The sequence below is a fragment of the Alexandromys fortis genome, unplaced genomic scaffold (assembly GCF_014885135.2).
Source record: "Alexandromys fortis isolate MF-2015 unplaced genomic scaffold, M_Fortis_MF-2015_v1.1 scaffold_120, whole genome shotgun sequence".
Taxonomy (NCBI): Eukaryota; Metazoa; Chordata; class Mammalia; order Rodentia; family Cricetidae; genus Alexandromys; species Alexandromys fortis.
The window spans coordinates 4969602-4984002 of record NW_026067999.1 but is presented as its reverse complement, the minus strand read 5'-3'; the positions used below and the strand labels follow the sequence as shown (position 1 = coordinate 4984002).

Genomic DNA, 14401 nt, shown 5'->3' with positions numbered 1-14401 from the left:
TAGGAAAGATCAGAGAGAGGTGAAAGAAAGAGAGAAGAAAGGAAGGGAAGAAATATGAAGTGACTGGTAGCTGTTTTCTGCCACAGACACAGGATGAAGGAAACCAATCCAATGTATGCTGCAAGACAGAGAGGGCAGCAGACTCCAATTGTCATACTCTTCGTCATTGACTCCACTCATCCAATAAGAAGAGGTGGCAAGAAACTGACTCAGAAAACATGGCAAACTTGTCGAACATGTTGATGGGCTCCAATGAACATGGAAGATTAAGGATTAGAAGGTGTCTTCAATGTAAAGGGTGACCAAGAAAACAGCATTAATAATCCAGGTATGGTGGAATATCTCTGTGATTTCAATACTTGGAAGGTAGAGAGAGGTAAGAGATCTCTGCAAGTTCAAGGCCCACCTGATCTACATAAGCAAGCTCTAGGGAACCACACACCTGTGCCAGGGCTGGTAAGATGGCTCTGTGAATAAAGCACTTGCGGCACAAGTGACCTGGGTCCAAGTCCCCAGAATTCACATAAATCCAGGTATAGTAATGCACATGTATAATCTGAGCTCCTATAGTAAGGTGAGTGGTGGAGACAAGAGCTTCTCTGCATACTTCTGGGCCAGCTAGCATGGCATACAGAGTAGTAAACAAGAAAGACACTCCAGATTGTTCTCTAAGTTCTACACTAATGCTATAACACACACACACACACACACACACACACACACACGAGGGGGTTAAAAGAAAGCAGCATGGATTATGAGGGGAAAGACTGTGTGCTGGAAACACAAAAGCATTAATTTTATTTAGGCAATAAAAAAAGTTGGTGCTGTTCATACTAGTGGCACTCAGCATTGGGTGTTCATGAGAATCACCTAGGTGTTTTCTGCGTGTTTCTATACCCAAGCCATAGTCCAGGCTTTTGGATCTCTGGAGGTGTGGCCTAGGCATCTGTGGTGGCAAAGCTTTCCATGCAATGCCATTATACAGCTGAACTTTCTACCAATCTAGATAACCTGTAGCTGCCACTACCCTAAATGGGACCCTCCAGCAAACAACATGAGTGCCTTTTAGAAGCTTTTATAAAGGCTTTTGAACCTTAGCCCCACCTAACAACAGTATCTGATGAAGCATGATTAATAAAAACTCAGTGACAGATATTGGGGTTCAACCTGAAGACCAGAAAAGCAAAGCAGCCAGACACTGGCTTCAGTCCAACAATTGTGATCCTGCCTCCAGGAATCTCAGAATGAGACTGAGACTGAGAGCTGCCTCCTCCTGTTTTATAATCCTCTCTAGTTCTGGGATTAAGGCATGCACCACTACCACCTGGTTTCCATGGCAAGATAGCATGGCTACTGGGATTAAAGGTGTGTGTCAAACTGCCTAGGCTCCTACAAAGCCAATACGTGCAGTAGGATCAAAAACCCAGTGCCATTGTTCTTGAGGTCTCAGTAGTCCTCATTGTCCACTATGTTCAGAGTCCGGTTTTATCCCATGCTTTTTCAGACCCAGTCCTGCTGGCCTTGTTGAGTTCCCGATAGATCATCCCCAATGTCTCAGTATGTGGGTGCACCCCTCGTGGTCCTGAGTTCCTTGCTCGTGCTCTCTCTCCTTCTGCTCCTGATTTGGACCTTGGGGTTTCAGTCCGGTGTTTCAATTTGGGTCTCTGTCTCCTTTCATCGCCCAATGAAAGTTAATCTCCAGGAGGATGACTATATGTCTTTCTTTGGGTTCACCTTCTTATTTAGCTTCTCTAGGATCACGGATTATAGGCTCAATGTCCTTTATTTATGGCTAGAAACCAAATATGAGTGAGTACTCTTTAATAAATAAATAAATAAATAAATAAATAAATAAATGTCAGAAGCTTAAAAAAAAAAAAAAGACCAAGTACTGTGGTCAGGGCTAGTTGAGCAAGGAGAGGAATTTTGGCACTTTTTATATCAAAGACGTAATACCAAGAAATGCACACTGGTCTCTGAAGAATTATTCTTGGGATACCACATAAAAATATGATATAATAGGGCCATATAATAAATAAAGATGTAATCTCCAGGCTTGGGATCCTGGAGCCTTATGCCTCTAAAAAAAATAAAAATAAAAAAAATTAAAATTAAAAAAAAAATAAAAAATAAAGGTGTGTGTCATTGCAGCCTGGTCTGTAAGGCTGGCCAGTGGGGCTGTTTTACTTTTTTGATCTTCAGGCAAGCTTTACTTATTAAAATACAAATGAAATGCTACTACTTCTGTCTTTCAGGGAGATCCCCAGATCATTGGAATTGACATTGAAGTTGAAAACATTGGCCTAGTGTCTCTGTTTCTGTCTCTGTCTCTCTATGTCTGTCTGTCTGTCTCTCTCCCTCCCTCCCTCCTCCTTCTCTCCCCCCCCCCCCCCCGTGTGTGTGTGTGTGTGTGTTCAGGAAAAATATTCCATCAAACTTGTTCCTCACAGAGAGCTAAATGAGAACTAGTTAAAAGATAAATTCCTATACAAGGCACAGGTGATTTTATGGTATTCTGATCAAAGATCATTTTCCCTTTGTAGAATGGAGTTCAGCCTCCTAAAGATCAGCTGCCAACTTTCCCTTCAAAGTCAACAGTGCCAGCGCGGTTATTCAAAATGCTTGCCTCCAGGTGGCAATTTGTATCTGACATCTCACCTGCCATTACCTCATTTCCAAGTTCCTTCCCTGTTCCTCGTATGGCCAATAGTTCCTTTGTCCAAGCTTCCCCAGGATTTAAGATGGATTGACTAGAAGTGTTTGACTTCGCCGGAAGCTACCTGCTCAAATGTACGCCGCACTTAAGCTTATGGAAGATAGCTTTGCTCTGAAAACTAATGAAAGGAGCAAGGATGGAAGGAATGAAGGGACAAAGAAAACTGAATTGCCAGAAACTAGAAATTGACAGATAAATATCAATGCAAGATGTTCCTTTGAGCTTTATAATGGAGAGTCTAAGAATAAAGAATGAGCCCCTTATACGAGGCGACTAGTTTAGAGTTTTGGAAGAGTTGTTTCTCTGAAGGAATGGGTAGTTGGATGAAGAATCAGTATCTAAGCCTTTAGGGGAAAGTGGCAGGAATACTCATAATTTTCAGTTCAGCTGAATTTCCAGGCTAGGTAACAGGTAACATGGCATCTTGCTCATGCCCCCCCAGCCCCTGCTTTCCAGTCAGACACCCAATAAATAGCCAGTATCTAGTGTCCTTTGGCTGAGTCACTCCCTGCCACTCTGCTCTCTGCACAGAAAACGGAACGTCTAAGATACCCCCTTGATAGAGTCTGGCAGGCCTTTGCTGAATAGGGACGGAGTGTAACTACTCCAGGCTCCTCACATTAGGGTAAGATCATTGGAGACTAGTGTTCTCCGATGATTCCAGGAGCATGAGGGTTCAGTGACATGATACACACCTTGTATTGTAGTGGTGGAATATTAATTTAAGATGTACCACATTCATTTGTGCTGTGGGATATTTAATGATGCAAAGATGTGTTGTATTCTTTTATGTTGCAATGTTTAACTCGGTAAAACTATGTTATGCTGCCTAAAACACCTGATCTGTCTAATAAAGAACTGAATGGCCAATGGCAAGGCAGGGAAAGGATAGGTGAAGCTGGCAGGCAGAGAGAATGAATAGAAATAAAAGAGAAGGGTAGATGGAATAATTAAAGACAAGCTGTCTAGAAACAACCCAAGCTAAGGCCGGGCATTCATAAGTAAGAATAAGTCTCCATGTACTTATTTGGGAGCTGGGTGGTGCTGTTCCCCCAAGAGCAAAAAGAAAAAAAAACTACATATTTACATATTTATTGTTTCCTTGAGTGCCACCAGAACAAACTATTTCCATTTAAATCCTTGTCCCAGTGTCTACCTGTGGGAAAACCTACACCAAGATCAAATACATGTCCCATTTCCTTTAAAATATTTTAGGTATAGAGTTCAGAACCTGACGTGTAGCTATTATCTCTCAATTGAATCATTCGCCATGCACAGAAGAAGGCTGGTCAAACCAAATTCACAGGCTTTAGAAGCTTCGAAGGTTATAAAATCGATAAGTCTCCCCAAGGCTATAAAAAACAAGTACACAGAGCCTGCTGTGGTGGTGCTCACCTTGAATTCTAGCACTTAAACAGAGGCAGGTAATATCTCTGTGAGTTCGGGGCCAGCCTGGTCCACATAGTTGCAGGTCAGCCAGGATTGCATAGTGAGAGTCAGTCTCCAAATACAAGAAAACTAGTAAACAATTATGGGAAGAAGAGGCTTTCTTCAGGGGAGCCTCCTGCAGGTTGAACAGAGAGAGCTTCAGGGGTGCAGGTTTTGTTTCTGTGATGGCTTTGAGTCTCCCCCATGTTTCTCTAAGTAAACTCAATAAACACAAAGGTTTACTCAGTTAGACTTAGGTGGAAGGTGGAATTCTTTCTTTGGTCTCTGCTCATCCTCTGGAAGAGCAGCAACTGTACTTAGCCACTGAGCAATCTCTCCAGTCCCATTAAAAAAATTGTTTTAAAAACAAGAAGAGACTCCATTCCAACAAGTCTTTGTAGCTTGTCTGTGCTGTGCTCCTTGAGCTGGAGGTCTGCTAATGGGCCAGGTAGGTAGCTGTGTTCCACCTGTTCCTCATCCGGTTTAGGCCGTCAAGCTAACTGGCATGTCTTCTCATATACCAAACAGAGGCACGGAGGTCTTTAGGCATGGGGTTAGTATTGCTACACTGTGCTTCTGTCCAAACATGATCAGCCAAAGCAAGTTACCAAAGCAAGTCCAGTGTCAAGGCGTGGGGTCATGAGCTGTGCCTACATGTCAAAGGGTGTGAATGTGGGGACAAGAAGAAACCGATATTCCTTCTGCTATGAGTCAAAATAAATAACTCATTAGTGCCTGAAAGCGTTCTCTGAACTCACAAAGTTTCTTTGTTTCTGCCTTTCTGCTTAGCTTGCTTTCTATTGTTGTAATTAAACACCATGACCAAAAGCAATTTAGGGAGGAAAGTGGGTTTGTTCGCTTCCTCATTCTGAACCATCCTGAAGGAAAAGCAAGGCAAGAACTCAAGTCAGAAGCCTGAGATTAGAGGTGATTCAGATACACTGTTGAATGCCATTCAGGACTTTTTCTCATACCTTCCAAGACCACCTATGTAGGGGTGGCACTGCCCACGGTGAGCTGGACCTTCCCACACCACCCATTAATCAAGAAAATATCCCTAAAGCCGTGCTTATTTGGTGGAGGCATTTTCCCATTTAAGGTTCATTCTTCCCAGACGACAAGTTTGTGTCAAGTTGCCACTGGTTATTACGTTACAATATCATTTGGAGTCACATTTGTGAATGATAAGAAGACGACACTGGTTAAATAATAAAGTTTGAACAAGACTTGGTGATCTTTGACCTCTAACACCCTATGATTTGCCTTGTGTGGAAAAATACCTAGCCGACCATAAAACCTCCATTGAAATGAGATTGTATTTGTGGTCCTGCTTTGACTTCTCAAATCTCAATCCCTGGAGCTCAGCAGCGCATACTGTCCCAAGCCTGAAAGACAGGACAATCGGAGTTGCCTCTGAGCAGCCACAGTGAACTGAAGCTGGAGGATGGGGGCAGTTAAGGGTGAGAGTAGAGTGTAGAGGCCTCGCGGGTCGTCCTGGAGGCGGGTCCCAGCCAGATGTGCTGGCCGCCCCGCCCCGCCCTCGCTGGTGCACCGGGGCGCTTCACCCAACGGAGCTTCTCGCCAGGGCGCCCCCAGCCATTCGCAGCTCCTAACGTTCCCCAGCTCTCCAGTCCGGCTGTCTCCTCGCGCCCGCTGCCACGGAGCCTGCCAGCTGTGTGCAAAACTGAGGTCCTGATCAGCAGAGAAGAGGCTGTGGCCTCTGTGTGTCCCAGGTCCTGAGGGGCACAGACAAGGAACAAGATCCCCCCGACAATATGCAGCCGCCCTGGGGTCTGGCGCTCCTGCTGCTGCTCCCCTGGGGGGCAGGTGGAGTAGGGACCAGGTGAGTGTCTGCATTGACCACGTTTCCCTTGGCTTGACCGCTCCCTTTGGAACCCTTTCTCATTGACCCACAAATATAAGGGGCACCTAGGTGCTGAGGTTAAGGTGCCTGTTTGGGATGGATTTCACCAGGATGTCAGACCCGAGTGCCCATTGACTTTCTTCCCTGCGCCCCTTGGGCGGGGCTTCGCCTCGGGTGGCCTGTGGATCCCGCACCCACCTGGCTGAGTTTGCCCGGCAGATACAGAGGGAGGGAAGCTGGGCGCCTGAACCGTGGTTGTTCTCGAGCTTTGCTGCTGTGCAGACACCTCCGTGTTGTGCAGATGCATGAGTACCTAGCGCCGGTGCCAATTTAGCGTTTTCCACCGTCCCTGAAGGATGCTCACTAATTGCCAATCGCTAGTATCGCTAGGGAAGAAATTTCTAAAAATCAAGAGAATGCAGAACGCGCACTTACACATTTACTGTTGAGCACTGAAGCAGCTCGTTTCTGGGCTCTGGTTCTAGCTGCCTTTGGATTCGGGGTGATGAACTGGAAAGTTCGCGTTGGTAAAATGACAGCTGAACCCATTCTTGGTTTTGCCACTTCTTTCTATTGGGGAGCTTTTCTGGGCCCTGAAACATTTCCCTGAGAAAGTTCCAGAGCCACATAGTAAACGTCCACAGGCATAGTGTGTCTTACAGACTAAGCACTTTCAGCTCTTTAACCCACCAGAAGCCCTAGCCCCTGTGTATTCGAGCTATTATCGTTACCATCGCTGTCTTGAAGAGGTGAAATGAGGTTGAATAACTCGCCCAAAGAGACAAAGCCAGGGAGTGACAGAGCAGGAACAATCCCAGTCAATGTGGCCCATCATCCTCTAAAATGCAGGGGGGGCAGCCTTTTCAGGAAGACTCCCTGGAAACCCGCCCCCGCCCGTGCCTTGCTTTTTCCTTGCATGTCCACACAGGGCTTCTTTGTGGCAGATTTAACGAGTTAAGATAATCATTTGATGGAGCGGCAGGCTCGCCTGTGTTCCGCGGGAGGCTTCGCAGCATCTCTGTGAAATATACTGTCCCCTATAAGATGCCAAAAACAACATGGATACCACCACCACCTACCCAGAGCCAATTTGGGACAACCTCTGGAAAAAAATTCCAGGTATTTCCCAAAGTCCCCTGGGAAGCAAGCTCCTTCCCAGCTGTGTAAGGTTTTTCAGTGCTGATTCTAAGAGGAGGAAGGGGGCGGACCTTGGTTTGGCTTCAGCTCCTTAAAGGTGAGCCTGACTTTGTTTAAGTTACAGGAAAAACTCTTTCATCAGGGTCTGCCACGGTATTAGGGGATTTTGAAGTTCAAACAGAACAACCCTCAAACCAGGTTCTTAGACTGTAAGGTTGCAAGTTTCAATTTCCTTCCCGTGATAAAAATGCAAGCAGATGCAATTTACCCAATCACAGGTCCCTTGAAGGCTGAAGGGTTGTGTTTTGTTAGAGAGCCGGCTCAAGTAAGACCAAGTGCTTCATGGGGATGAGATTAACAGTTCTTTAGGAGCAAAGTCTCTCTAGAAGATCCGCTTTCAAAGCAACTCCAAATTAAATTAAAAGCTGAAAGGATCCCCCCCTCCAGAAACCAAATTTTATATATATATACGCCTGAAGAATCTGTGTGAAGGGTCTGCGTGCAGTGCTTTTCAAGATGTGAAGTGGGCTTGTTTCACGGTGTCTGGTTCGCTGCCCCCTGTGCTGCTGATCTGCTCCACATGCTTGGAAATGTCAAGTGGTAGGCACTTTGGGAGCTGCCCCAGGGCCAGCTTTAATTAGCTCCAGACTCCATCTTGGGGGGACGGGGCATTTACAGAGGAGGCAAGGCACAGATTGGGGGATAAAGAGGTGTCCCTACATGCTAGTTTTTCCCTAATGTTTCACTGAAATTTACAGGAAAAAAAATCTAGAGCTGACACATACAGATTTCTAATTAAAAACACACAAAAAAAAGGGAGCTGGGGATGTAGGTAGGCCACTTGGTAGAGTGTCTGCTTAGCATGCATGAAGTCTTGGGTTCGAGGTTGAGCACGGAATAAACCAGGAGTAGCGGTGCGTGACTGTAATCCCAGCCCTGGGAGTGGGAGAGGGGATAGATGCAGCAGGATGATCAAGCCATCTTGGTCATTCTCAGCTACATAAAGCCTTTGAGAACCTGTCTTCAAAAGCAATGAGATAAGAAAGTACAGATTCTTTTTCACTGAAACACTATCACAATTGTATGGCCTGGAAAACTATATGCCTCTTTAAGCGATGCTTAGTGTGGAGGTAACAGTGACCACTGAGCTAATGAATAATTCATTAGTTATATATTAACCTTCTTATATGCATCAGAATTTGGCTTGGCTTGCAATTTTTTATGCCCTTTGGGTATCAGAACTGGTTACGATGCCCTGAACCTACTGTGTATGCAACAGCAAACGTGATGGTAACCGTGTGCCAGGAATGTAGCCAGTACAAGGTAAGAAGTGCTGTAAATGAAAAATATTCTTTGGGCTCTCAGGATTTAGTATAGAGGGAAAAAGAATAGAAACTAGCTCACTGATTTTTTTTTTATTGGTTACATGTTGAGATTGTAATATTGTAGATATAGCGCACTGGATAAAGTAGGCTAATGAAATTAATTTTACTATTTATTTCTCATTTTAAAAGCTACCAGAAAATCAGACAGGCCACATGTGGTTATTGTGTTTCCAGTAGGCATGCTGGTCAGAAAGATTTGCTTAGAACTCTAGTTCCAACACTCCACTCCTTTGGGCATATAGGATAAATATATTACTAACAGTGTTGTTCTTGAACGTAAATTTGAAGCAAATTTCTACTTGGAATATATATCTGCTACACAACTTTCCCCTATTTAACTCAAGTAAAAATGTGTAAGAGAGAAAGGGACATTGGGGTTCGTGCCAAGGGGACTGCTTCCTGCTAACCACAGGCTACATGGAGAGTTGAAACTTTTCGGAACCCTAGTAGGGAAAGGTCTCCAATACTACTAACCCACAAACTTCATTGTTTCAAAAAAAGCCAGATGCATTGCTTTACTGTTCTGGAAGTCACAAGACTAAAATGTGTCTTATGGGACTAAAGTTGGGGTGTTGGTAATGTTAGTCCTTTCTGGAAGCTCCAAAGGAGAATCTGCCTTGTTTTTTGAGCATCTCGGCTTGTGGAAATAATTCCCATCTCTCCTTCCTTTATCACCTTGCCTTCTTTCTTGTCTTCCTCCTATTATAAAATCCCTCTGTGATTATAGGAAGCCCGTGTGTGGATCATCCAAGAAAATCTCAAAACACTTTGTCCACACTTGTAAAGTCTGCTTCATCATGATCCAGGGACATTTTCCATCCTCCCAATATTCCCATCATCTTCTCTCAGGGGCAATCTCGGTGCAGGAAGACATGGCTGGGGGGGGGGGGGGCTGGAGAGATGGCTCAGCGGTTAAGAGCATTGCCTGCTCTTCCAAAGGTCCTGAGTTCGGTTCCCAGCAACTACATGGTGGCCTGTAGACAGACACAATACTGTATACATAATAAATAAATAAATCTTTAAAAAAAAAAAAGAAAGACATGGCTGGACCCCTGGGGTGCTCTGGAAGGGAAGAGGAAAGGACAACAGGGAAGGCTACAGCAGGAAGGGAAGGGACAGTGACAAAAGCAAGTGACCACTATGACTTAATCCTGTGCAGGGTCAGTTGGATGTGAGCATCAGACCTGTGTGTCCAAAGGCAAATGAGCAAAGGCTAGGCTCCGGTGACGTGAATAAGGGATTTGGGGTGGAAGGTTCTTGTGCTTTCTGCCTTTTATGTCCATAGGAAAAACTGACGCCCGCCAACAGCAAAGGTTCTTGAATGTCAAGAAATGAAGCAGGGGACTAGTGAGATGGATCAGTAGGTAAAAAGCACTTGCAAGTCTATGGGCCTGAGTTCAATCCCGGAGCCCACATAAATGTGGAAGGGAAGAAACAACTCCACAGAGTTAACCTCTGACCCCCCCCCCCACTCCATCCACACCGTGGTACAGAAGCCCCCACACACATTATCCACGTACAGACACACCTGCAATCATAATGAATTTTAAATTCGGGGGGCGGGGGAGAAAGAGTACATGAAGCTCTCTGTCTACTGTGATGTACCTGTTTGTCACTGGGCTGATGAGTCAGGAGACCCCTTAGGATTGTCTTCTCCTATTAACAACTTCTAGACGGCAAACCCTCGGGGAGACAGCGGAAGCAAAGCAGACAGGTGCCCTAAGGTGGTATGGGTTTTACGGAAACCGAATTACGAAAGGGACTGTGGTTGAATTACTCAGAATGTCACAGTAAAGAAGTGTCAGGTTTCAAGTTCCCGGTGTCTCTCACAAATAGCTCAATCTTTCTTTCTACTCCGTACAGGAGTTTGTCCAAAGGGATCAGTAGTACTGATTAGTTCTATTAGATGATTTCCCAGACAGGCTCAAGTGTATTGGCTTCAACAACCTAAAATGTTTTAGGGCTGCGGACTTGACTGGGGGGCAGGGCGGTACAGTAAAATGCTTGCTGTGCAAACATTGGGACCTGAGTTCCCTACCCAGTGTCCTCATAAAAGCTGGGGTACAGGGCTGCATGTTTGCAGTCCCCACACTGAAGAAGCTGAAGTGACTTGCTGGTCAGCCAGCCTAGCACAATCGGTGACTTCCAGGTTTAGTGAGAGACTGTCTTTTAAAAAGCATCCTAATTTACAGAGTGACTGAAGACACCAGCCACACATGTGTACACACATATATGTGTGTACCCATATATACCACACACAGAGAGAAACTGTTTCAAATCTCCAGATTGTAATGATGAAGACAAATTCCAGAAGGAGTTAAAATTAATTTGGTCCAGTTCAACAACATTAACTGAACACTGGCATGCTCAAACCTTCTCCTGAATACCAGAGATACATATCTATCTACCGCCCCCACTGGAGCACTTCGTAGGGCCAGAAAAAAAATGTCTTTCTTTGTTTCTTTGTCAGCTGAAGAAACCAAAGAAATCTTAAAAAAAAAAAAAAAGACCAAGGAAAGGTGATGAAAAAGGCAAATAAGGTTACTTGTGCATAAACAATAAGTGAGCAGTTTCAGAGGAACAGATATGTATATATTATACCACTTACTTATATTGTGTATAAACAAAATACAAAATTATACTTAGGAATATATTTATATACACGTAACAACAATTAATGAAATGAGAGGCCATGAACTTTAAAGAGAGCAAGTAGTGGTGTATGGGACTGAGAGCGAGGAAAGGGAAATGAGAAATGATATAATTATATTCTAATCCCCCCAAAATAAAAGACGTGTGGGTCTTGTATCTTATCTGTTGCTTTCATTGGTTAACTAATAAAGAAAACTGCTTGGCCTGATAGGACAGAAAATTAGGTAGGCGGAGAAAACAGAACAGAATGCTGGGAGAAAGAAGCCGAGTCAGGCAGTCGCCATGATTCTCCCACTCCAGACAGATGCAGGTTAAGAACTGTCCTGGTAAGCCAGCTCGTGGTACTACACAGAATATTAGAAATGGGTTAGATCAATATGTAAGAGCTAGCCAATAAGAGGTTAAAACTAATGGGCCAAGCAGTTTTTAAAAGAAAAATTAATTAATTAATTTCAGTCAGGCAGTGGTGGCTCACGCCTTTACCCAGCACTCAGGAGGCAGAGGCAGGTGAATCTCTGTGAGTTCAAGGCCAGCCTGGCCTACAAAGCAGTTCTAGGAAAGCAAGGATTGTTGCACAGAGAAGCTCTATCTGGAATTTTTTTCAGGGTTTGGGGATGTAACTCAGTGAGTGCTTACCTAGCATACCCAAAATCCTGGGTTGAAGCCTCAGCATCACATGAACTGGGTGTGGTATTGAAAACCTGGAATCGTAGCACTCAGGAGGTGAAGGCAGGAGGATTGGGAGTTCAAGGTCATCCTCAGCTGCATAGCAAGTTCAAGTCCAGCCTGGAATACCTGAGATCCTGTGAGAAAGGAAAGGAAAGGAAAGGAAAGGAAAGGAAAGGAAAGGAAAGGAAAGGAAAGGAAAGGAAAGGAAAGGAAAGGAAAGGAAAGGAAAGGAAAGGAAAGGAAAGGAAAGGAAAGGAAAGGAAAGGAAAGGAAAGGAAAGGAAAGAACATGGCATCTGAACTATCCTTACGGATGAATGTGCATCTATCAGCTTTAAAATGAGGAGAAAGCAGTTAGTCAGTGTTTAATCGATGGTCATTTTGCATAGAAATAAGGTAATAATGAATGGATATGTGCCTATAAAAGAAGAATGTGGAAGAAAGACACATTCCAAGTACAAAGGGTAGACTGGTCGTCATGAACCCACAATATCTGTCAAGAACCAAAGAAGGGAGACTTCAAGAAAGCTAGGATGTCAAGCTAATGAGCTTGGACTTCATGTCAAGAGTAATAGAGGGCAAAGCAGGCCATTGCAGGCTCTGCCATTTTTCAGTAGAACCCAGTCATGACTTTCATGCCCCAAATCATGACAAAACTGCTCAGGATTGTCATTATGATGATGAGCCATACTTTAAACTGAAGCATCTTTTCCCTTTCCTAACGGGTGCACCAGCCATGTACTCATAGTCCTTGGCATCTCAGATTTGATGAGTGCATGATTAGAACGCGAATATACCAAAAGCAATGAACACCTTTGCAAACATCATCAGCTCGCTCTTCGGTATTTCTCTTACTCGGTTCCTGACCATATCTCCTTGCTCTCTGTTACTGGACTACAGAGTGCTTCAAAGCTTACCAAAACAATATTTTTGTCTCAGACAGTTTTTGTAGATGGAGAAATCCAAGCAGCTTAGCTGCCCTGGGGATTGGGGCTGTTTTTTATGGACTTTATTTTTATTGAGAGCAATTTTAGGTTCGCAGCGGAAAGGCAGGTAGGTTTGTCACAAGTTTGGAAGCAAGCTTTGGCCAGTGCCGCTGTCATCTGCAAGCTTGACATTGTCTAGAGGATCTGCTTCCAAGATGGCACACTTTCATGGTGGTTGACTGGAAGCCTCATATCCTTTCCATGTGGGCACTCCTCCAGTAGTGGCATGACTGTCCTTAGTGTGTAAGCTGACCCGCCCCACCCCCACCCCAAAGTTTCCGATGCAGCCAAGAAACAAGGTAGAAGTCACAGTGCCTTTGGTGTCCTCATCAGGGAAGTTACCCTCCATCATTCCCACAGTTCACTGTTCATTAGAACGCAGCCATCACAGCATGGTGAGCAAGCCTCACCTTTTGCAAGAAGGAATATCAAAGACTGTGGATACAATTGATAACCCCCTCCCCACACATTCTGATTTGTTTTCCCCTATGCTGGGTACTCCTCAGCCTTCTTTACCAGGCTCCATTCTGGGAGATGCAAAGTTCTGGATTTCCTAATATATACTCTCCCTAGGTGACTGTTCTATTCCTTTTGATCCCAACTTTGTGCGCTTGACATCAAAGTGCGACTTCAGGGCCAATGAGATGGCTCAGTGGGTAAGGGTACTTGGTACCAAGCCTGACAACCTGAGTTTGATCCCCAGGACTAGCATGGTGAGCTCTTGATCTTAAGCCTGTATGTATCTAGAGAGTGGTATGGCGTGGGGCAACCTGAACTTTTACTGTCTCTTAAGGATGGGTGAGAACTCAGGGCTAGGGAGAGGGCTGAGTGGTTAGAATACTTGCCTTGCTGAAGGCATGAAGACCTGTTCACCTCCAGAACCCACAGTTTAAAAGCTGGGTTTACTGGTACATGCTTGTAATCCCAGTGCAGGGAAGGCAGAGACATGTGGTCTCCTAGACCTCACCAGCCAGCCAGCTAGTAACTGGAAAACTACATGCTAGTGGGCTGCCCTGTCTCAAACAAATAAGGTAGACAGCTCCTGAAGAATGACACCTAAGATTGTCCTCTAGCCTCCACATGCACACACAGAGATTTGTGCACACATGTGTCACATGTGAGTTCAAACACAGAGATGGATGACAACTCAAAAGTTAATTTACCCAATTATATACAACGAATGACCTTGTCATACTAGGTGAAAGATTTTTTTTTAAATCAGTAGCAAAAAATACTCTCATGGGTTGAAGAGATGCCCAGCAGTTAAGAACATGTACTACTCTTACAGAGGACCCTACTTTGGATCCTAACACCACATTGTATAGTTCAAAACGGCCTGTAACTCCAGCTGCAGGGGATCCAACAGCCTCTTCCGGCCTCTGCACGTACACACACAAATATACATCATTAAAAATAAAATAAATCTTAAAAAAGAAACACCCCATTGTTTGCCCTAGTTATCCGTATTTAGAAAAACTTTGATTTATAGAACATTTAAATATATGTAGACGACAGCAAAAGAAATATAACTTCTCAATTTGACTTGGAGAGTTTTGTGATGTTTT

The 14401-nt window shown here is 44.4% G+C and overlaps 1 protein-coding gene and 1 long non-coding RNA gene across 9 annotated transcripts in view; one reads left to right on the top strand and one right to left on the bottom strand.

Annotated features, from left to right (window-relative positions):
• LOC126512680 (uncharacterized) overlaps positions 1-14401 on the bottom strand; it is a 531499-nt gene that overhangs the window by 459813 nt on the left and 57285 nt on the right. The gene's annotated exons all lie outside the window — the stretch shown is intronic.
• Positions 5539-14401, top strand: part of Egfl6 (EGF like domain multiple 6) — a 54799-nt gene continuing 45936 nt past the window's right edge. For 2 of the 4 annotated variants that reach the window (XM_050160552.1, XM_050160551.1), the window contains exon 1: positions 5539-5987. In XM_050160552.1, coding sequence (XP_050016509.1) covers positions 5920-5987 — 68 coding nt within the window. In that variant the 5' untranslated portion in view covers positions 5539-5919. The remainder of the gene's footprint in view (positions 5988-14401) is intronic. The other 2 variants (XM_050160553.1, XM_050160550.1) reach the window with 2 other exon arrangements.